Source organism: Amblyomma americanum, chromosome 9, assembly GCF_052857255.1.
Source record: "Amblyomma americanum isolate KBUSLIRL-KWMA chromosome 9, ASM5285725v1, whole genome shotgun sequence".
Lineage (NCBI taxonomy): Eukaryota > Metazoa > Arthropoda > Arachnida > Ixodida > Ixodidae > Amblyomma > Amblyomma americanum.
In genome coordinates, this window is record NC_135505.1 from 137846902 (window position 1) to 137870051 (window position 23150).

At 46.0% G+C, this 23150-nt stretch overlaps 1 protein-coding gene and 1 pseudogene across 1 annotated transcript; both read left to right on the forward strand.

Moving 5' to 3' along the window:
* The first annotated feature begins 749 nt into the window (after nucleotides 1-749).
* Nucleotides 750-12265, forward strand: LOC144104557 (D-beta-hydroxybutyrate dehydrogenase, mitochondrial-like). The gene is made up of 5 exons (XM_077637644.1): nucleotides 750-1336; nucleotides 3533-3739; nucleotides 5990-6172; nucleotides 7581-7713; nucleotides 9313-12265. Exons 1-5 carry the CDS (start codon nucleotides 1132-1134, stop codon nucleotides 9644-9646), a joined length of 1062 nt encoding a protein of 353 aa, XP_077493770.1. The 5' UTR covers nucleotides 750-1131; the 3' UTR covers nucleotides 9647-12265.
* A 1461-nt stretch (nucleotides 12266-13726) lies between these two features.
* Nucleotides 13727-22284, forward strand: LOC144103722 (retinol dehydrogenase 7-like; annotated as a pseudogene).
* The last annotated feature ends 866 nt before the right edge of the window (nucleotides 22285-23150 follow it).

Sequence of the window (23150 nt, forward strand, 5' to 3'; positions counted from 1 at the left end):
GAAAGCACTATCGCTACTATGGCAGCTCGAGGTATCAGGAATGAAGTCACCTTTTTTAGGCTGCTACAAACGGGCACAAAAAGCATTTGTTCTTTCAATCTTATAGTGACCACGTATTTTCTTCTTCTGATCTATACTCTCGCTACGTTTTTGTCATTATGACGCACACCTCTTTCATGCTTTTCAATGCTTTTCGTTTATTTGATGCCCCTCACTTGTGCCTTTGTCTTCGCTTAGTGCATGGACGTTTCAGTATTCAGATCTTATCTCTGTTTTTGAGGGCGATAAGTAAACAGATTGTTATTAATAACACATATATTGCCGTTTTTTGTGATGGGGAATGGGGTTGTTGATGTTGGCGTGGGTGCTGTTGGCATTTTTGTAAACAGGAAGAGAGAAAGACAGCTACTTAATTTTTTCGTCATCGCAATAGCTATTTTAGAAGTCATCCATGCACACATGCTCCCCACGTGGCAGTTAGGAAGGCCAGTCAGCCAACTGCCCGTGCACCGGGCACTCATCCGTATCGAATGATTGTTGCCTCACAACTACCTCAGCAACAGGCGAACTCGTCTTTCTTGTTGCACGCCTGATCGGATTCTCTCTTTTTTTTTTCCTCGTTTCTTCGCACGCTCTCTTACTTCATTATTCATACTTATCTCTTTTTTTTCTCCCTCCTCCTCCTCCTCCTTAGGGCCAACCGGTTATTCGAATATGCCATCCTTCAAACACCAACGGACTTCCTGCCCTTTTCGATTTCGTAGATGCTTGTCGGTGCTACGCATTCTCCGCCAGCGTTGTGAAACCCAACTTGAGGCAGCGCGTCCTTCAGTCCGCGGTAGTCGTGCTATTTCTTTCGTGTGCACAGGTGGCTTGTAGTGGGCATGCGCAGGAGGGGAGGCGACGTCCCTGTGAGGATGACACGGGTCAAGTTCTCCAGGAAAACACGCAGCGCTGTGTCATAGCTACGCCAGCTGCAGCCGAACTCGACACTCTTATTCCAGCCGTTATCCTTCGGCTCATTTGCGCCGCTCAATAGACAAGAGAGTAAGTCCTTCTGTGCGACGCTGCACTCCGCACAGTAGTCCATTAAGGGTCGGTTGAAGAGCTCGAGGACGTCGACCGGACATTATGAGGGCATCGTGGGTGCTGTTCTTTGTGATTATCTTTTTGCTATGGCTATTGTGGGACGTCCTGACGCCGTTGCGCCAGGTGTCGCTGATCATCGGGTCAGTGTGGGTCGCTCTGCAGCTGTCCTATAGGCTGTCTCGCTTCATCGCAAAGCACACCTGGGTGAGAAGAGTACGTGGAAATGGGAAGGCTGTGCTCATTACGGGTGAGTAGAAGCGATCACTTTATACCTACTGTGCTCAACCTACTCAGGGTCAGTTTATTTTCTACCATCATTTTACTTTATTTCATTCATCTGACCATAGAATGTGTCATCAAGCTTAGCCAAGGATGTTTCAGCTGCCGCATTGGCGATAAGTTAGCGTTTCGGATGGTGCCACCAAGACCATGTTTTAACACTTGAACAGCTAGTGTGCTGAAGACATCAAATCCGCCTTTTTCATTTTCCTGTGCTGCCACCTCGCGTGCAACGCTGGAAGCTCACTGGTAGGGCACTGCGCCCCCAACCCGACCGGACTGAGTGCTGCTGCGGAGCACGTTATGTTGGAATCTGTCAACGATGGCGTGTCCTGGGCAGCACCTGGTGCCTGGAGGATTTCTAGGATTGACTGATGGCTGGGTGCGAAGTCCGAGGCAGGCTGCTGTGCCCACCGAAGAGCAAATTCTTCAGTATCTCCGATCATCCGGCATGCGATGCGAACACCAGCTTAGCAAGGGCCGCCGCTTCAGAGATGAAGGCTACATTCGGAACATAATGTTCAATGAAATATCCCCGATCAGTGAGGTTGGCGTTTTCCGCTGTATATGCCTGCTATCCATGAAAGGTGGATACTGCATCGTGAACGCCGTAGCATAGAAAACGACTGGGGACAACAGTTTTCACAAGCAATCGTTGTGCTCAAGCGCTGCCGAATAGCTATACGAGCTATAAAAGCACAACCGTACTCGCAACATGGCAGCTCTGCTAGCATTTCACTTTATTTTCCCACAGCACGGCACTACATAGGTTAAACAAGCATGCGCGTCCATAAAGACGGGCGCGAGAGGCGCACATTGAGCCATTCCGGCGATACCACGCAGAGCTCTTCATCATGGTTATGATGCGAACACACGCATAACGCACCTTCTTCTTCTGCCTCTTAATACATGGCACATACCAACACGAGAGGATTGGACATGTTGTAGTGGCATAAACAAGAAAATTTCCATAGGAGATTATGACAAAATTTTAGCACCATGCGTGAATGATCTCGTAGCTTTTCGTTGTCCGCTCCATCGCGCGTTGAAAGCGGCCCACAGCACTTGCCCACTTGGCCTTCTTGCTTGAGAAAGCAAAAAGCGTCGGAACGAACTCTAGGTGCAGCGGTGACATTCGAGGCCTTCCTGGCCATGAACAAAACATTTCGTGATAGACTGCACACGCATTTAAACACAGTACCGCGTCCGTTCCTGTCACAAAGTGATTCCCACACAATCTTGAAGTGCTTGACGGTGCCCAAGGGCGGCCACGATCGTCGAGCCGGCGAACTGCTTTTATCCACGCCTCGCGTCGAAGGCGGTCCCGGGAAGCGTTCGGAAAGCGATCAAATCCGAGTTTGCTTCCCTTTACATATTGGGCATTGCAGCCGTATGCAACACATGTCGTTGGCGTCGCCAAATGCGTCGCGCTGAACGCCCGACGGCTGCAGCAACGCACCCCGCGTAGGAAGCCGGTTTGTTTACACTTCCACGGCCGGTCTCGAGTGGAGCGCGCGACACTTCCAATTTATTTCGCGACACCGCCGCCAGGGGATGGGCGCATGCGCAGTTGCGTCGTGAAAAAGGCGGATTGGTCCAGTACTCGGGAGTCTGGCTGGCAACTTGGAATATTTCTAACTTCAACTTTTTGGAATAGAAGATGGGCAGAACACAATGGCTTCCCCCATGGAGCTTGTGTTGGTGTCCCGAGTCCGAACTCTGTCTCTTCTTTTTTAGAGCTATTCATTATTTTTTAGAATTTCAAGACAGTAGACTGGAACTTGTGTGTTGTTGCTGTTGTGCAGTGTGTTGTTGTGCAGTCAATGAACAAAAAACATCCAAGAATACAGGGCTCTCCTTAAACAACATCGTAAAGAATGCAGTGCGTGCCAGGATTCTTTATTAATTTTCTCACCTGCGCCAGCACGAATTCTGATATCGTTGTTTAGGGAAGGAACGATAGCTTCGATCGGATTATCTTCCGTGTAACGGCCCGTTCGCACTGGGGCAGTAGACGTAATGACTTGAGCATCTGTTGAGCCCTGCGCACTTTTTTACACTATTACTACCTATGTTGGGCTACGTATAGGAGACGTTTCACAAACTACCCCTACTCTCGTTAGTTGTCGTATAACTCCTTCAAAGGAGATGATGCACTACGCAGGATGCGACACGGGCTTCGGACACCGTCTGGCAAAGCGTCTGTCACGCAAGGGCTTCCTGGTCTTCGCCGGCTGTCTCAGCTCCAAGAGTGACGGAGCCGAAGCGCTCAAATGCCTCTCCAACGTGAAGGTCTTGCAAATGGATGTCACTAAGCAAGAACAGGTCGACGACGCCCTGGATGTCGTTAAGGAGCACTTGGGTGACAGAGGTCAGTGTACCCCCTTTTGCCAAAAGTAACCGGGCTGCCCGGTTTGCTTCTCAGTTGTATAGCGGAACAGTCACCGCACTCAGCAAGGTCTAAATCAATGTGAGGTAAGAAGAGCCCTTTTCCTGACCTTCCAATGCCTTTTGGTTTCTAGGAAAGCCGTAGGGGCTCCACTATATGAGGGTAAGTGAACCATGCAGCCTGGTTACTTTAGAAAAAGACTTACATCATATCTCTATGAGGACGAAGGAGGTAATGAGGAGAGGCAAAAAATCGCGGCCTCAGTGTGTGTCAACAACTTGCAACCGTGCCGTGAGCGAATGAATGAAATAAGGAAAGAAGTAAGTGAGGTAGAAAGGCGGGTAAAAATGTGTAGTACATGAGCAAGTAACCACGCGTACTCCGGTCCGCGGGTCTGCAAAGCACGCCGCGCTTGCACGCGACAAGTGGCTCTGCACTCGGAGAGGAGGCCATGCACAGCACATGCGGTGCACATACTACCAAAAGTGGTTGTCCCATTAAACTCGTTTCATGGGCGGAGTGCACTGGCGACGGAATAAGTGAACATTCCTTGGGCTAGTTTTGCACTCCCACATTGCATACCTTGGAGGCCAACTAAGCCCTGGTTAATGAGCAAACTGTTTCGAATGCTGCCTCCCGATCAACCACATAGCATGTCCTTGCCTAGTCCATGACATAAGCTAACCGCAGCTGACACCATGGACTCACAGAATGCGAACGTTGCAGAAACTGCTGAGAAATATATTAACGCCTCTCCTGACCTCTATTCAGTCCCGTTAAAGTTACTGTGGTTATTACTGCTATTAATTATAAGGTTATTGTTTCGTTTCAAGGCAGAGTTTAGCTGAAGCATCTGGCAACTTCCGACACATTTATTATAATCACTGAGAGTCCAATGGCCACAGTTCTTCACTACGCACTGAGCCTAGTCCAGCGGAGTAGGCGATCGCGTAATGTGAGAAACTGTTCGAGGTATACTTGCCTACTTAATGGGCTACAGTGTTATCACATATGTGCAATGCGAAGTAGCCTAATGTTTGCAGTTGACCGCTGGTGCCATGTGCAGGATCTTCCAGTCAACCGGATGCTCAAGCCAGTCGGAAAAGCACTGAAAAACGTTTTTTTTTCCCCGAAAGTGCTTGCATTTTGAAGTAGTGCTCAAGTATTCTACGCAGATTCGTTCCGGAATGTTCCTGGCTTTAAAGTACGAATCAATATTCTAAATGCAGAGGAGCATTCAAGGACAAGTGGTTTCCCTGTTTTCAGCGTTGTGTCTGCGGCCTTGGTGAAACGAGTCGGTGTTGGCGCGGTTGTATTTAAAAAGAAACAAAATGATGTGGACGAAACAATGTGGAAATTCGTTATATTTCTTTTCCCTAAACGTTTGCGGAAGGTTGAATAGATGAGAGCCAAAATCTAAAGCGGTGGCAACTAATGACCACATAAAAGATATACACTTGTGTCTGGTAATTTCTGCCTTTTTGCATCAACACTGCTTCGTTAGACCGCATCTTTAATTAACAGCAGCCCTAACTAAAACATTGTTTTTATTAATTTTCTCCAAGCGTTGATCTTAAATGAGCAGGGTACTTTTAAGCGCGAATTTTCATGTTTCACGCCATGACCTGCAACATCCTGCTCACCTGGAGCCGCCCGCAAAGTACCTCATTTAATTTTGTTATAGGAACTGGTTTCGGAGGTAACAGGGAGATCATATTCTTCAACAGCCTTTCGTCATAAGGTCATTAGCTGAATTCTCAGCTGTTGTCTGGAGTATATCAACAATTTACTGCGGGCCAAAGCGAACATGCTTAACTGCTATCTCTATGATAGGCGTTCACAATGTTTCTACATAATAAGAGGCCCATGTTCACGGTAGCGCCTGTTGGTGTACTTTGTGTAGCAACGAAAAATACAGCAACGGGCGCCATTGTGCGTCTTGCTCTCCCCTATGTGCATGCCTATGATTTGTACTGTTTTTGCCACGTGTGATGTCTAGACTGTTCCATTCAGCGTACAGTTAAATTAAGAAGCGTTTTATGATACTCATTTCTGGTTGTCCAGCTTTTATGATTGCTGATTACGAGCGCTCTGGCAACGCTAATATGGTGTAGTTTAGGATAGGCATGGAAAGTCAGCGTGTAATCCTCGCGGTAAGCGGCGAGTAGAGAATGTAATCGCGTGTGTTTATATCTGTCTCTGATACAACATATGCTTTCATTTCATGCGCAGTGCTGTGGTCTGTGGTTGCGAACGCTGGAATCGGAAGCGGTGGTCTCCTCGAGTGGACGTCGTTGGACACCGTCGCCAAAATCTTCGACGTCAACGTGTTCGGCGTGCTACGCATCATCAAGATGTTCCTGCCTCTGCTCAGGAAAAGCAAAGGCAGGGTAGTCACGCTGGCCAGCCCTCTAGGTATGAATTCTTCAGCAATTTTATGCGCTCCCTGCACAAGAACAGCTAGCATAAATCATTAATTCACCTATAGTAAACTTAAGAGTTCACATGGGATGATCTATTCTTCCCAATGTTTTGTTGTTGCCACGAACACTAAGGCGTGAAATAGAAAGTCAACGAAACCAGAACTTTTGTTCACAGGTGGCACAATGCGAATCAGAAGTTCCAAGAGAAATACATATACAGAAGAAGGGTTTAAAGCGCAGCTTATTGACAACCCTTCGCACAGCTTAAGCCTTAATCATCATGATACGTACTACGTAAGCCTGACTCCAGTCTTTTATCACGCTACCAGCAACCATATTCAACACCAGCAACCTAGGCTCAGTAAGGAGTTCTTGAGTAAGCAGGAATATGCGCCCCCCCCCCCCCCCGGAGAAAAAAAAAAGACCTCGTACGCAGGAAATTTTCATAGCTCACGGCCGAGCATGACATGAAGGAAAGTTCAACGATAATTTACCACAGCCGAAGACGAGAGACGCTGGCTTGAAGGCACGTTGCGCTTCTCTAATGAATGCAGTAAATAAAATGAGCACATCCGTTTTCGTCCACATTGCAACCTTCGGCTTTACTCGGTGCGCTCAAGGACGACAAGCCGTTTGGGCCAGCGGTAACGTCACGTTCGAGGCTAACGCATTTCATGATTTGTTTTTTTTTATTTGAACATAGCCACAAGGCACAATTTGGCCTTATGTTATATATACTGTAGAAAGCCGTGTAGGCTACTTTCATGCAGGAATATGAGCTGGTTCCTTTACTGTTCTTCTGAGCACGCATTGCTCTTAAGCTTCCACTGATATCGCACGCCACACGTGGGGTTATACATTTCACCTCCGCAGAAATGTGGTCGTCGTGGCCGGGATTCCATTCGTTGGCCTTCAGCTCACCCTTACGAATATTTTTTTAGACAGTCTATAGAGTGTCCTTAGACTTCTAAGGTGTATAGAATGTCTATAGACTATGCGCAGACAAAAAGAAATATCTATAGGAAGGCAATACAGTCTATACGAAGTCTATAGACTCTCTATAGACCATTTTTATAAGGGCAGCAGCTGAGCGCTATAGCCGCAAATCACCACAGAAGGCGTTAAAGTAAAAAATGTCTCAAAGTTTTACGAATCTTCTTTTTCTGTGATATATTTACATTCGAAGCGATAATCAAAGCTTGCTGTCGATACGCTTTGGTGGTTCAGTGTAACCGACGTTCTGCTATTGAGCTGGAAGTCGTGGGTTCGATTCCTGGCCATTGAGGGGCCACTCGGAAGAAAGCGAAATGAAAAAAAAAGCTCACCGACCATAACGTGTTCGTCTATGTACGATCCCTCTCATCCCGTTCTTTATAATGAAGTTCAAAATTACCTTGCAGGCCGTTTCACAGCGCCCATGACGGCGCCGTACTGCATGTCCAAGTATGCCGTTATCTCAATGATGGACGCCTTCCGTAGAGAATGCTACGGCAAGGGTGTCGACTTCATCACCGTCGAGCCGTCGGCGTACAGGTAATTCCAGGGACTGCCAAGCAGCAAACTTTTCACCGTTTAGCCGGGTAGCCTGTACAGCGACACTACCAGCACATGCGGTGTTATTCTAAACTTCTTCGAGGTAACGTTGGCAGTAAAATGCAGCGAGTATAGTTATCTTCTATTATAACATTTTGTATGCGTGTGTGTGTGTGTGTGTGTGTGAGTATGATTGTGAGTGTGAGTGTGTGTGTGTGTGTGTGTGTGTGTGTGTGTGTGTGTGTGTGTGTGTGTGTGTGTGTGTGTGTGTGTGTGTGTGTGTGTGTGTGTGTGTGTGTGTGTGTGTGTGTGTTTGAGTGCGTGTGTGTGTGAGTGAGTGTGTGTGTGTGTGAGAGAGAGAGAGTGAGTGTGTGTGTGTTTGAGTGTGTGTGCGTGTGTGTGAGTGTGAGTGTGTGTTTGAGTGCGTGTGTGTTTGAGTGTGTGTGCGCGTGTGTGAGTGTGTGTTTGAGTGCGTGTGTGTGTGAGTGTGAGTGAGTGTGTGTGTGTGTGTGTGTGTGTGTGTGTGAGAGAGATAGAGAGTGTGAGTGTGTGTGAGTGTGTGTGTGTGTGTGTGTGAGTGTGTGTTTGAGTGCGTGTGTGTGAGTGTGTGTGTGTGTGTGTGTGTGTGTGTGTGTGTGTGTGTGTGTGTGTGTGTGTGTGTGTGTGCGTGTGTGTGAGTGTGTGTGTGTTTGAGTGTGTGTGCGTGTGTGTGAGTGTGTGTGTGTTTGAGTGTGTGTGCGTGTGTGTGCGCGTGTGTGTGTGTTTGTGCGTGCGTGTTTGAGGGAATGGGATTCTCCTACGTACCTGCAAGTAATAATTCCCCTTACTATTCATTCTTGCTATGTTCCCTGTCTTCCTATTGTCCCGCCGCTCGCCCTCGCTACCCATTGGATGCCCCAGGAACAAGCCACAGTTTCAGAGGGGCAGGCAAACACCTTTTACCTTCCTTTATTTTGGTTATTATAAACGACTACCCCAGCATCACGTTAACACGAGTGGAGCAACTACCTTAATACAAGGAGGCCTAGCGAATGTCAACAGAGGAAAAGCAGCCATTTCCGCAGTCGAAATTTGGTCCTTTCGTAATATCATTCTTTTAGTGATGATAACTTGGCCACACTTTCTCTGTTTCCTTTGGCCTTTTTTTTGCTAATGTCCACTTGCTAGAGAACCAAATGATTGTGCGTTAAACTAAAGACACGAATTTCCGAGTGAACTGGGAAAAGGGTCATGACTTGTAAGTGGTTGAAAAATAATATGGGGGTAAGTTAGGATGTTAATGAGTCCTATAACAATCACGGAGCCGCACACGACCCTTAATGTGACCGATGGCAGTGGGTCGTATACTGTAATGAAGTCAATGATTACGCTAATCTCATGATGGCGTCATTTAGTGCGAATGACGCCGTCTATGCACACCAAAGCTTTAAACAACTGACGAGACAGCATACACCTTGCTGCGTCGTTCCTTAATGTATGTCGTGTCGTGTCGTGTCGTGACGTGCCGTGCCGTGTCGTGTCGTATCGTGTTCTATGGCGCATAGGCAACTAAGGCCATCATGCGCCAAGCCTTAATATAGATCTTGTATGCTATTACAGGACATCTATCGTTACCATGTTCAACCCTCCCAAAGACCAGGTGATGCGGGAATTCAGGAAGCAAGCACCGGATGTCATCGCTGACTACAGCGAAGAGGAGATCGTCGAGTGGTTGAGAATGACTGCTGAGCTCTCGAAGACGCTTATTAGGCAGGACCCAGAAGAATGCGTTGACGTGATCGAGAGCGCTGTGACAGAAACTCACCCGACGATCCGCTACCGGTCCCCTTGGGGAAGCGACTATTCCTTTTTGTTACTCCTCACCTCTGTACCCGCCGAGGTCGCCGACATCATTGTCAGCCTGACACGCAGGATACAAATCAAGATGTTATGATTACACTGAGGCTTCAGTGCAGTGTTCACTCGCTCGGGCTCTGGTTGTGCGAGTTGAAGAGATAGTTTAGCCAACTCCCCACAGAAATGGTCTATAGACACACTATAGACTTCTTATAGACTCTATTGCCTTGTGCATAGTGGTGGTTCAACAGCGCAAACACACACAGACCAAATACACAGGCAAATGTACGCCGTTTTTTTATGATACTGATGTCTTGTTCACTCATTCTGACCAGCGCACTAGAGAAGTAGCTGAGGCATTTCATAGTATCAGAAAAAGTAAAGGGTGCGTGAATAAGACATCTGTTACATTATCGCTTCGAGAAATCAATATGCTACATAGTGGGTAGCGGTTTTGCCGATGCACACGCGCTTTTAAAGCGATTTTTACCTTGTACTAGCACTAGGTGTCGTCTTGACATTGCGCTTGTGCGCTGTTCTTTCGTGTGTGTATATATGACGTGCTTCTTCCTAACAAAAAAATTAGTTGTAAGTTTAGCGCTGGTTTCTGTGTCTCGTCTCTTACTTGGTCTGTGTGTGTTTGCGCTGTTGAACCACCACTATGTATCAACACCAACTAGCCCAATCTGCAGTTCTTCTACCGTCTATTGCCTTCTTATACATAGATAATTCTTTTTGTCTATTAATAATCTATAGACTGTCTATAGACAAAAGGCTACTAAAAGTGTACGGCCATAAATCTATCGATTGTCTATAGACTGTCTATATGATTTGTATATTCTATAGACTGTTCTCTAGGGTTTGTCTGTAGATATTCTATGGACTCTCTATTGAGAGAAGACTCTATAGAAGACTCTTCATAGACTATAGGCAGAAGTCTATGGACAGTATATAGATTGCCTAAAGAAATATTTGTAAGGGACGTGCCCTCCGTCATCACCAGTACTCGTCCTTTTACATTTAGATATGGACAGCGTGTACCCGCAATACTGACATAATGTTTATTAGAAGCTAACGGAACAAGCTAAGAGCGTGTGCCAGTCAGTTCATGCCTTGGCGACATACAATTCCCTTCACACTGCACGCAACAAAGTGGGGAGCCAATCTGCCCGTCCGACAGCTACTATTTTTAGGCGCAAATCATGGTTGATACAATTTACAACAAAAATCAGAGTTCGACCTTTACGGAACCTTCCATTGTTTCGCTTTAGCAAACTTTTATGTAAAAAGTTTTATGAAAAATAAAGTACGCGTTAGCGGGGACACATGTGGTATTGTAACGCCGGATATAAATGAAATGAACATTGAAATCATTTTAAATTGGTCTAGTTGGTTGTCGCCATGGTCTTGTATTGTTGCACTCTTGGTAACTTCGACAAAAAGCAGGAAACAGCACAGAGCATAGATTCGTGTTTTGTGTCAAAGTTTCCAACCGTTAAAGATTGCAGTATTTCTTGTTGCATAACTAACCTGCTTTCTGGATGCGCGGGTGTACCATTTTGCACAGAAAATATGTCATTTTGAATCAATATAACAAGCTGAGTCTGAAATGTTTAATAAATTCAGTTCAGGTAAACATTTGGAATTAGGTGGACAGGAAAAGTAGCAGAGACACATTCCTACTACTAAATCCGCTTATTCGCGGCGGTGTGCCAGTCAGGCCCAGCGTATTTCGCATGCTTTCCGACATTCTCGTGATTAATGAATCGTTGCAAAAGCCCTCTTCCTTCCAGGCAGTATTGAGAAACGGTGCGAGTGAACAGCTGACTCCTAGGTTAAAGAAAAACAATGAAACAACGAAATTTAACTTTAGAATTGGGGAATTCATTGATTAACTTCATTACCGCCACATGTACTCTCTCATGTTAGTCGTTATCCTCGGTGGTTTGCATTTCTTTTTCTACTTTCAGCAGTTATTGCCGATATTTCCTTTGGAATAAAGCTTAGTTGGCAATCAGCACTAGCAACACGTGATAGTTGTGCTTGTTCGCATCTTGCAAGAAGCCACGTCAACCCCCCCCCCCCCCGCCTTTTTCGGGGCTGTATTTTGCTATTTGCCAGGCTTCAATAATTGCTCGCGATGTTTACGCCCTAGCACGACTGATGACAGTCGTGTCTGTAAGAACCGCTTATTACTCGAAAGAAGGTATGCCACGTAATGAAGCCGCCTATGGGGCAGTCCGCGCACTCAGCGGGCTCCAGGCGTCCCTTGGAAGGACCTTAATCCAGATCACAGCCCTCTTCTCTCTTTTAAAGGTATTACTGACCACTATCGTGCGAACACCGGGGCTTCCCGGTTCCTATGAAGGGAATGTGTAAAGCTGGCGAACGAACTCTCCTTAGGCTCGTTACAAACACCCTTCTGTGCCCGGCAGTTTTCAAGCACTGTGATCCTTATTTCGACGGCTGCTGCTCATTCTGTGGGGAGGTGGCCGATACCATCCACATAGTTTCGGCATGCAGGCAAAATCCTTCTCTCCCCCATCACACCTTCCTCTACCCGAGAGGACTGTGAGGCGCCCTGCTCGGCTGCCAGGAACTATCGGCCCAACAGGCCCGGGTTCGGCGGACCTGCCTTGTATTTTAAGGAGCGAGACCCACTAAGGTCCTCTCCCCGAGCACACCTATGTAAATATAGCCAAATAAATGCTTTTCACCACCACCACCCAGCTGCGCTTCCCTTACATTGGAGTCCAGTCGATACCAATAAAGACCATTGGTTATCTTTGATTCCATTACACCATCTGCCCAAGCCCATTTCTTCTTTACATCGATAAGTGTCATTAAACCGTGTTTGATCCCTCACCCACTCTGCCCTCTTATCTCTTAATGTTACACCTATCATTTTTCTTTCTATAGCCCGCTGCGCTGTCTTTAATTTAAGTTGCACCTTTTCCGTTAGCCTCCGCGTTTCTGCTCCATGGGTGAGTACCGGTAAGATACATCTGTTATATACTTTTCTCTTGAGCGATAGTGTTAAACTGCCATTCATGATCTGAGAGAAACTGCCAAATGCGCTCTACCCTGCTCTCATTCTTTTAGTTATTTCACACCCGTGCGACCACGCAGTTGAAACTACGGTATAGTATGTGCGCTCAAAAACTGCTCGTGGGCTAATACAGATGTCATCGTGGAGGCTTCCGGATATATTTCGAACGTCTGGTGTTCTTTAGCGACATCACGCAGCAAAAGCACATTTTGTTTTTTGTTTTCATCCCCAATGAAATGTGGCTGCCGTGGGAGGCATTTCAATCGGTTACCTGGGAGCAGCGGCGCCTCCAATACAGATCTCAATACCTATTGTGCCAGACAGAAAGTTTTTTACCATTCTATTCAAGGTTCTGTCTCCCCAATTACGGGATGCTTCTGTTGCTTGAAATGGAAGCTTTACATCTCTGCTAATCTCTCCGTGCTTTCGTTTTCTAAAGTGCCGAGGAGCATGACCATACTTTGTCTTACTGCATAAAGTCCTTCATAGCACTATTAATTATGAATCTCATTTTGTTCTGATCACTCTCCGTGTCACCGTTAATCCCATTATAACACAAAGGCTTTTCATTTTGTCAATCTGATTTAATAGCCTTCCTGTGAATGAACTGCACGCCTTATATGAAACAAACTTTTCCAACCTTGATGTGGTTCGCAGTTCGCTCTCCTCGTTTTGGACACTACGTGGAAAGATACAAACTCGGCTCTTTTGTTATAAGATATTACTTTCTCCCGCTGGCATTATTCTCTTTCCTACAATGCACACCGTCTGGAGCATAGGGAGGCACATCACCGTACCACTCGGGCACCCGGCACTCAACGTCATCCAGTTATTGTTGGCTCTCAAACACCGCAGCAGCAGGGCAATTAACTCGTCGCTGTTGTTGCACGCGTGGTGGGGCTGTCACTCTTTTTCCGCGTTTCTCCACGCACTCGCTTGCCAAAAAATACACATTTCTTTCTTCTTTTTCCCTCGCCTTCGGGACCGACCGGTTATTGCCGAAGCCGCCATCCTTCAAACACTAAAGGTCTTCGTGCCCCTTTCAATCTGGCAGATATGTATGGTTGTAGGCGAAACGCATTCGCCGCCAGCGTTGCGGAAGTCAATTTGTGGCGGCCGCGTCTTTCGCTCCGCGGTAGTCGTGTTATTTCTTTCGTGTGCACAGGTGGCTTATAGTGGGCATGCGCAGGAGGAAAGGCGATCTTCCCGTGAGGATGACACGGGTCAAGCTCTCCAGAAAAACACGCGGCGCTGTGTCATAGCTACGCCAGCTGCAGCCGAACTCGACACTCTTATTCCAGCCGTTATCCTTCGGCTCATTTGCGCCGCTCAATAGACAGAGAGTAAGTCCTTCTGTGCGACGGTGCAGTCCGCACAGTAGTCCATTAAGGGTCGGTTGAAGAGCTCGAGGACGTCGACCGGACACTATGAGGACATCGTGGGTGTTCTTCTTTGTGATTCTCTTTTTTATATGGCTTTTGTGGGATGTCCTGATACCGTTGCGCCAGGTGTCATTGATCGTCGGGTCAGTGTGCGTCGCTCTAAAGGTGTCCTATAGGCTGTCTCGCTTCATCGCAAAGCACACCTGGGTGAGAACAGTTCGTGGAAATGGGAAGGCTGTGCTCATTACGGGTGAGTATAGCCTTATTAAAATTGTCTATAGACAGTCTATAGACTTACTATAGAGTCTATTGCCTTCGCTTAGATATTTATTTTTGTCTATTCATAGTCTATAGAGTGCCCATGGACAAAAGTCTACTTAAAATGTATGGTTATAAATCTATACATTGTCTATAGACTGCCTATATTATTTGTATTGCCTATAGAATGTTCTCTAGGGTTTGGCTACAGTCTATAGACTTAGTAGCCAGAAGTCTTGGACAGTCTATAGACAGTCTATAGATTATGTGAAGAAATGTTTGTAAGGGATAGAACCAATCACTTTCTACCTACTGTGCACAACCTACTCAAAGACATTTTATTATCAATCCTTTTTGATCACATCATGACAGAATTTGTCCTCCACCTATTGTCCTCAAACTTTGGAACGGGCTGCTACATTTTTATTTCCACTTCTTTCTGACATAAAATATGCCCTGAAACTTAGCCAAGCACCTAAAGAGCAAGTGAACTGGCGAGTATATAGCGTTATTTTGGTAATGCCTGAAAGACAATGTTTAAACACCTTAATAGCTGATGCGCTGATACTTAAGGTCTTCCAGTATTGGTCAGCACGGCTTAAATCTTGGAATATATTGCACATCAACTTCTGGAAATGCGCAAAGGGCAGAACACCATAGCTTCCATGAAGGAGCTTGTGTTGATGACCTCAGTCCGGCCTGTGGCACTCCTTTCTAGATATATTCGTTTTCTCTTGGAATTTTAAGTCAATAGAATGGATGTTCTGTGCCAGCAGAGGGCCGTTGTGGAGACTCAGAACAAGAAAAAAAAAGCTCGCAGAATGTAGTGTTCTGCTCAAACAACGTCCTGAAAGGCGCATTCCAAGCCAAGGTTTCACATTGCTTTACCCTACTAGTGCGCTTACTGGACTATGAACAGCAGACGTTTCATGTCGGTCCGCTAAACTTTTTGATGAACAGCCAACCGTACGTCTGGTTTGCAAGACTCACTGCATTGCGCAGGATGCGACACGGGATTCGGTCACCGGCTGGCCAAGCGACTGTCCCGCAATGGCTTCCATGTCTTCGCCGGCTGTCTGAGCTCCCAGATTGACGGAGTCGAAGACCTCTAGCGCCTCTGGAACTTACACGTCTTGCAGCTGGATGTCACTAAGCAAGAACAGGTTGACGACGCCCTTGATGTTGTTAAGGAACGCTTGGGAAACAAAGGTCAGTCTGAGAGCTGTAGGATAGAGGATGAGGATATGAAGAAAGGACAGACGCGCGTTTTTTGAAGGCGACACATCAGCCATGCCGCAAGCTAAAAGATGAAGGGAATGAAAGTATAATTGCAGGCAAGATGGTCTAGTATATGCACAGACGTAATTAACCCGTGTGTATTACGGTACGTTGTTTTCTAAAATTTCCTATGCCAGCACACAGCATGCACCTCTTCGGCCAGCGAGAAGTACTTGCGCAGCATATGCATTCACAATATAACCAAATTACGTGCCCCCTTTGACTATTTTGAAACGGTGACAAGGGTTAAACCGGGCGGAATGAAATTACAGCAAAAAAAGCAAATTGTTATTGAGGTATTTGTGCACACTGCATGCATTTTGACCTAGCCGACTGTTTAAACTTCACACTATCTGTTGAACCCAATGGGATAAACGCTCTCTTTGAGTTACGTGTTTGATGTCCAGTGTACCGCAACGTTTCGTACTCTGTTCATCTTCTAAACGAGAGCGTTGAAAAAGGTTTCTTCGTAGTTTAAATGATCACCTCATATACCTGCCTTCTAATCGGAGTCGAAACAATACCTTTCAATGCGATCATGAAAACAGCGCCTTTTACGGTACCATTTAGTGAATCTTCTATTTCTCTATGAAAGCCTAATTCAAGGGTCGTGGCATACCACGACCCTTGAGTGTATACATGCAAGTCTACTGGCAGCGTTTCGAGTAAGATAGGACCAAGTAAAACGTAAACATCTATCTTTGGTACAAGAACACAATGGGAGGGCATGTGTTAATATTTTTCTGGTGCTATATGTGCATTCCTTTTCAACGCAGTACTGTGGTCAGTGGTCTCAAAGCGGCGGTCTTCTCGAATGGACGACTTCGGACACCGTCGCCAAAATCTTCGACGTCAACGTGTTTGGCGTGCTTCGCATAGTGAAGAAGTTCCTGCCTCTGCTCAGGAAAAGCAAAGGTCACGATGGCCAGCGGTCTAGGTATGAATTCGTCAGTATGTTTTTGCTTTTGTGCAGAAGAACAGCCACGATAAAACATTAATACCTCTGAAGTAAACTTAAGAGTTCCTCTCGGATGATTTATCCTTGCAAATGTTATTTGTTGTTACAGTGAACGCTAAGGGGTTGTGAAGGATGGTCACGAAACTGGAACGTTTGTTCACAGGTGGCACAATTTGAAAGAGAAGTTACAAGAGAAATACCAGTATGGACCGAGGGCTTGAATCGTAGATTATCACAATTTACCCCATTCATACTAAAGCTTATATCATCGTGATATCCCGCCTTCGACAACCCTGAGTCTAAGGCATTTAACATGCTACCTGCGACCACATTCAATACTAGAGGCCGAGGTTCCGTAAAATGCAAGCAGGGAATCTAAAAAAAAACTTGTAGGCAATTGACATAGCCCACTGCCTGAGCAGGTCAGGCGGGAAAGTTCAGCAATAATTTCTCACAGCCCTAAGAGTCAGAAGCTGGTTTGAAGGCAACTTTGCACTACTCAAAGAAATACATTGAATTAATTAGGCGCATTCATTGGACACGACCATTTTCCAACTTTTGCCTTTATCGGGGCGTGGCCAAGGTGGACCAGATGGTTGGACCGGCGTAAACGTCACCTTTGAGGCTAAATCAATTCATGACATTTTTTTTTTAAATTAGAACACTCGCCCCACAGCGTAATTGGTGCTTCTAGGATGTACAGAGTTGATCACACTTGTCTAGAGCGCTCGAGCTGTGCCATCCGCGGGAAATAACACGACATTCTAAAGCAGATATTGATTTTAACTGATAACGCTTGCGCTGTAGAGCAGCCAAATAGACCAGTGAACCGCACTGGCATCAGCGCCTTAACGCTAGCAAAACAGTTGAGAAAATATTTCACTTCATTTGCTCCGCAACACACCGCCCGAGCGCTCTAGACAAGTGTGATCGACTCTGTACTTGAGAATGCCGTCTACGCAGCTGTCAGGCATGAATCTCAGCTGGCTCCTGCTCTTACTGCTGTCCTTCAGCCACCTGGAGAGGTCTTCCTCACGTTTTGTCGTAAGGCTCACTTCCTGGGATATACGTGTCCTTGAGGCCCTGCTCTCTGCAATCCATACATATGAACAGAACCTACTAAACACACACCGGCCTCGCACGCATTTTATCGACTACATTATCTCGGGCGTGTTGCCAGCATATGACATGTGGCTCGTCGTGTTGCTCGTCCAGCGCCGAAAGATGCTGCGAGAAGAACGAAAGATCAAAGCAGATAGAGCCCACAATAAGGTCGCATTTGAACCTAATGAAGGACTGCAAAGTGAGGGAAACACATTTGTTCAAATACAAAGCGTATGGCATGTCGGATTTAACGTCCGAGACCTGTACATTAGCCACGAGCGGGGCAGTAATGCAGCAGTCTGGATTTGTTCCGACTGCCTGAGGCTCTCTGACCTGCACTGACATCGCGCAGCATATGAAAATTTCAACATTTCACCTCGGCTGAAATATGGCCTTTTGATTTGTTGATTTATTCAGGTAATACATAGTTCTTGCCCTTGAGGCAGGGCAATAGGTGGGAACATATCCTCCTGACTAGGCCCTCGCCTCAGGGGGCGTCGACGGTGCAGCAACAGTGGCGCGTCAGCAGTCGCTCTCGACAACAACAGTTATACAAGAGCAAGCAACATTATCCAGAATATTGTACTGTGACAAAATGTACATATGAAAACATGATGTAACAGCGCTGGGCAAAAAGCAAAAGGAAAGTAAAGTAAAAAAATTGCTCAGTAAATATAAAGGCAAGCAGTTAGAGAATGCTCTGTTCATGGTTGATGTAAGAAGTAAAAGAAAAAATAAAGAAGATCGCAGGACCGCGCATAACAAAGTCATGCAGTCAATAATATGAAATTCCAGCATTCACGCTTAAATTTGTGAGCTGTTTTACATGTCTTTGCAGTATCTATTAATTTAGGGTGAGCATTATAGATTAGCCTGATTCGACATTCCGCAGTTTCCTTTCCATAACTGGTACGAGGACGCTATACTACAACTGAGGTTTGCCGCGAAAAGCAACTTGTATCATTTCTAAGGTATATTGATTATAGAAGCTGTTGTAGTTCTGCGTTATTTCTGTGCATACCAGAAGCCAGGATTCCATTCCTTGGTCTGGGCTGAGCAACTCAGCGCTATAGATGCAAGCCATCGCGAAGGTGTTCAAGTAAAAGAGCCCGATGTTTGTACGAGTTTACCACTTTCTTGTTTTTTTTTTACATGCTTCCTTTTCAAGGGACATCGGAAGGCAAGCGCAGATCTGCCTCTGCCGCTCAATGAATGCGCCCTTGAGCTATTGAACCGGAAGTCGTGCGTGCGATTCCTGGCAACAGCGGACGCCCTCTGATGAAACTGAAATGAAACAGAGGCTGTGTGATGTGCGATGTTAGCCCACGTTAATGCCACGTCAAAATCCGCAGTCAAAATTTCTAAAAAGATTTACACTAAACCATATTCAGAAAACAGAATTCTATCAGCACTGCAGGTTCGGCTTAACATTGCGAGTGGTATTGAAACATTGCGAGAGTTAATTATCAATTATCTCTTTAATTAGTAATCATCTAGAGGACTGCACGCAGGCGTCTTCTTTACTGTCCGGGGTAAAGTGGCGTACACCACCCGATGTTGGGTGGCTCAATGCTTCGGCGACGCCTTGCGATGTTTTCGCAAGTAGGACCGCATTGGGTCGGAAAGGAAGAAACTGACATATTAAAAAAAAACGGCTACCTCTTCCGATCTGACGACAGTAGGCGGTGGGGTATTGACTCGGCGGACGTGGCGAAAACGGTAAAGTACTCTAGCGGAAGCGAAGGATTTTGTTTTCGATGCTATACATTCAGCACTCTTTATACCCCCCCCCCCCCCCCCAGACCAGGAAATTTTTTTCTTTAACTACAAAGTTTCTGTGGAAGCTTTATGGCTTGTTTTTTTCGCCATATCACCGCGTTTGCAAAGATGTCAATGAGTAATTACTCCCGCGTTTGTACATTATTTAAGCCCATCATGACTTGCAGTGGTTATTAAAGGTTTATTGACATTTCTTAAATTATTACCTATCACGCATGCAACGAGGGAGTGAGATGTTTTGCTGATAATACTGAAGGCAGCAATTCAGGTAGGATAGAAAAATAAACTAACTGAAGTACATGCTTCTGGGATTACGGCGTGTGTTGCAGATAGTGAACACCTTGTATAGCACAATACGAATCATTATAAAAAAGTGGATTCCTAGAGAAGGCAAACAACGTAGCGGTTGGTGCAACAAAGTGAGGTGGCCGGAGGGCATTGGGGTGGGAGCGTGGGTAATGTGGACGCTGCTGGCACAATACAGGGTCATCTGGGGGGCGGCGAGCCGGGCCGTTGTCCCACACATGTCCAACATTGTGGGGCAGAAATTTTGAAAATTGTAAAATTGTATGACACTCTTATGGAAATAATGAAGCTAATGGTCTATTAATGTCATAAGTATCAATATCTTTCTTAAATAGTGTTTCCATCGATCGTAAAAGGCAACTAGTTAAGGCTGGCCTAGAGAAGCAATGTGGAGCGCTTTTGACGATGCAGGTTATCCGAAAAAAAAAATGCAAGACTGGCGTCGGGTGATCTGCGGATATATTGATTGTTAAAGTTAGATCTTATATCATGAAAAATTGCGTGTATGAATGGTTTCCTGCTAAAAAATGCCTTTGTCCCGAATTGTTCAGTACGGGGGACGTAGTTAGGGCGAGGATATGGTGGTGACGATGACGATAGGTCAGGTCCTGATATTTCTACCGCTTCGTTCTACGACTGGATGTAGAATCCCCTACGTGTAACCTCACCAACCGTAACGTATTCGTCTCTGTACGACCCCTCTCCTACCGGCCCTCTTTAACCATCTTCCTCACTCCCTTAGAGGCCGTTTCACAGTGCCCATGACGGCATCGTACTGCATGTCCAAATCTGCCGTTATCTCCATGATGGACGCCTTCCGTAGAGAATGCTACGGCAAGGGTGTCGACTTCATCACCGTCGAGCCGTCGGCCTACAGGTAGTTACATGATTTACCAAGCCACGAATCTTTGACCACTTCCAAGTAGCCGGTAGGAGCATGGCCATCAGGTGCACTGTTATTTGAACTCTTGTGCAAGGCCGCGCAGGTACCCTAATGCAGCGAATAGTTATCTTCAGTTATATGGGATTGAATAAATGGTATTGACCCTTACTGTCATTTGAACCTTACTGTCCTTTGACCATTTGACCCTTACTGTCCTTTTTCATTCGGCCAGCTGCACATTAGGTGTCACAGGAACAAGCGACAATGTAGGCGGCACGCAAACATCCTTAATTTTCCTTCCTTTCGGTATTATTTGTTTGTTAAACCACTACGCCAACACTACTCCACTAATATGTAATGCAAGGTCGGCTAATTTTCTTTTGTTTGGTAGAACCAGGTGGAAATTCTGCAACTGCCTTACCCATCGACATTCAGGTTCTTGCGTCGCGCCTTTCTGCATTACTGACGACAACATGGGCAAATTTTTTAATCTTTCCTTTCGTCAAATTTTTTTCGTGACTGTCAGCCTTATAAATAAAGGTAATTCTTATTTTATTCTGTTTCCTTACGTGCTACGCCATGTATTTCTTTGCTCATTAAATGTTCTTTTCTCAACTTTGCTGTTATCTTTGTCTAGTATTTCGTAGTCCTAACTAGTTCTTCTCATTTTTACAATGTCATTTTTTTTGCGCAAATCTCCCCGCGACCGCCACCCACCGGTCTTTCCTCCTTTTTCCTACAAGTGGAAAGGCGGATTTCTCTCTCCTCGCTTTGCTGCCTGCCACGGTCCTTCCGTTTAGCAAATGTGGCAGGTGGCAAGAAGGCATGGCCATAGGTTCACAAGAGTCTTGGTCATAAGTTTTTTTTTTTTTTTCATCAGACCGATGGCAGTGAGTCGCATGTGGTAATTATGTAATTAATTATAGTCATGTCACGATGACATCATGTAGTGCAAATAACGCGGTCTTTTTCAGTGTTAAGGCTATTCCTTAACCAAGGTCAATTCTTAATGCATACTATTGCTGCCTGTTACAGGACGTCCATCGTTACGATGTTCCACCCTCCCAAAGAACAGGTGATGCGGGAATTCAAAATGCAAGCTCCGGATGTCATCGCACACGCCGCGGTGGCTCAGTGCTTAGGGCGCTCGACTATTGATCCGGAGTTCCCGGGTTCGAACCCGACAGCGGCGGCTGCGTTTTTATGGAGGAAAAACGCTAAGGCGCCCGTGTGCTGTGCGATGTCTGTGTACGTTAAAGATCCCCAGGTGGTCGAAATTATTCCGGAGCCCTCCACTACGGCACCTTCTTCTTCCTTTCCTCTTTCACTCCCTCCCTTATCCCTTCCCTTACAGCGCGGTTCAGGTGTCCAACGATATATGAGACAGATACTGCGCCATTTCCTTTCCCCAAAAAACAATTATTATTATTATTATGTCGTCACTGAATACAGCGAGGCGGAAATGGTCGAGTGGTTGAGGATGACTGACGAGTTTTCGAAGGCACTTATTAGGGACGACCCGGAAGATTGTGTCGATGTGATCGAGATGGCAGTCACAGAAACACACCTGAAGATCCGCTATCGATCCCCTTGGGGAAGAGATTATTCCTACTCACTGTTGCTAAACTTCTTCCCCGCTGAAGTCGCCGACATCTTTGTCAGCCTCATACGGACGGTACAACTCAAGATGCTGTGGTAACACTGAGGCGGCCGTGTTAGGCGGCTTTGGGTGTGCGAGTTTAAGAGGTAGTTTAGCCAATGACAATTCCGTCGTCATCAGCCATTCTTCTATTATTAAAAACGGCCAACGTGTAGCCTCAGGGTTGACATATTGTTTATTAGAAGTTAACGGAACAATCTAAGTGCTTGTGTCCAGCAAGTCTATTTCTTGGCCATATATACTGCTTTTCGCATTGCAGAAAAAAAGTTGGGGGCTCTATCTGCCTCTCTAAAAGCAACATATAACACGTCATCTTTTTAAAGGCAAATGTTGGCTTGAACAGTTTACGACAAAAGTTAGCCTTCAATTTTTTCCAGAGGTCCTCTATCGCTGAGCCTTGGTGGCTTGACTACCTGGCGTCCAATAGGAGTGTGATATGCTGGCGCGGGTGATGGTAATGCTGCTTGTAGGGGTGATGGTGAAGCCTGCTGAGCACATTAGTTGAGTTAACAGTGGCTTGGACAGTGGAGGTTCGGAGGAAGCCCTTATGTCATGAAGTGATCTGATGAGCAGTGATGTGATAGCAACACCTGATGATGACGTATTGATCTGATGAGCAACACCAAATCCAGGTCGAATTACCTGTTGTGCCGATAAATGCCAACTTCTGGTGCAATGATTGCAAATGATCAGTGCTGAGGTCCATCTTTGTGTACACTCCAAGGCGTCCATTTGTCTTGGAGTGTACTCAACGACGGACACCAGCACTGATCATTTCTAAATAAACTTCATCGTGCCTCAGCGGAGTTATACTGTGGGTGGATCTGAGTTGGATGCGTTGGTTCGTTTGTCCGCACTTTCCTGCTCATCACGAGTTCGAGTAGCGATTTGAACCCATCCATCGGAGTTCTTTGAACGTCTATAAGAAACTCAGGGGTCTTCAT

Coding starts and splice junctions, on each gene's coding strand:
- LOC144104557 (XM_077637644.1), top strand. CDS start 1,132: ATGAGGGCATCGTGGGTGCTGTTCTTTGTGATTATCTTTTTGCTATGG. Junction 1,337..3,532: donor GAAGGCTGTGCTCATTACGG/GTGAGTAGAAGC, acceptor TGCACTACGCAG/GATGCGACACGGGCTTCGGA. Junction 3,740..5,989: donor GGAGCACTTGGGTGACAGAG/GTCAGTGTACCC, acceptor TTTCATGCGCAG/TGCTGTGGTCTGTGGTTGCG.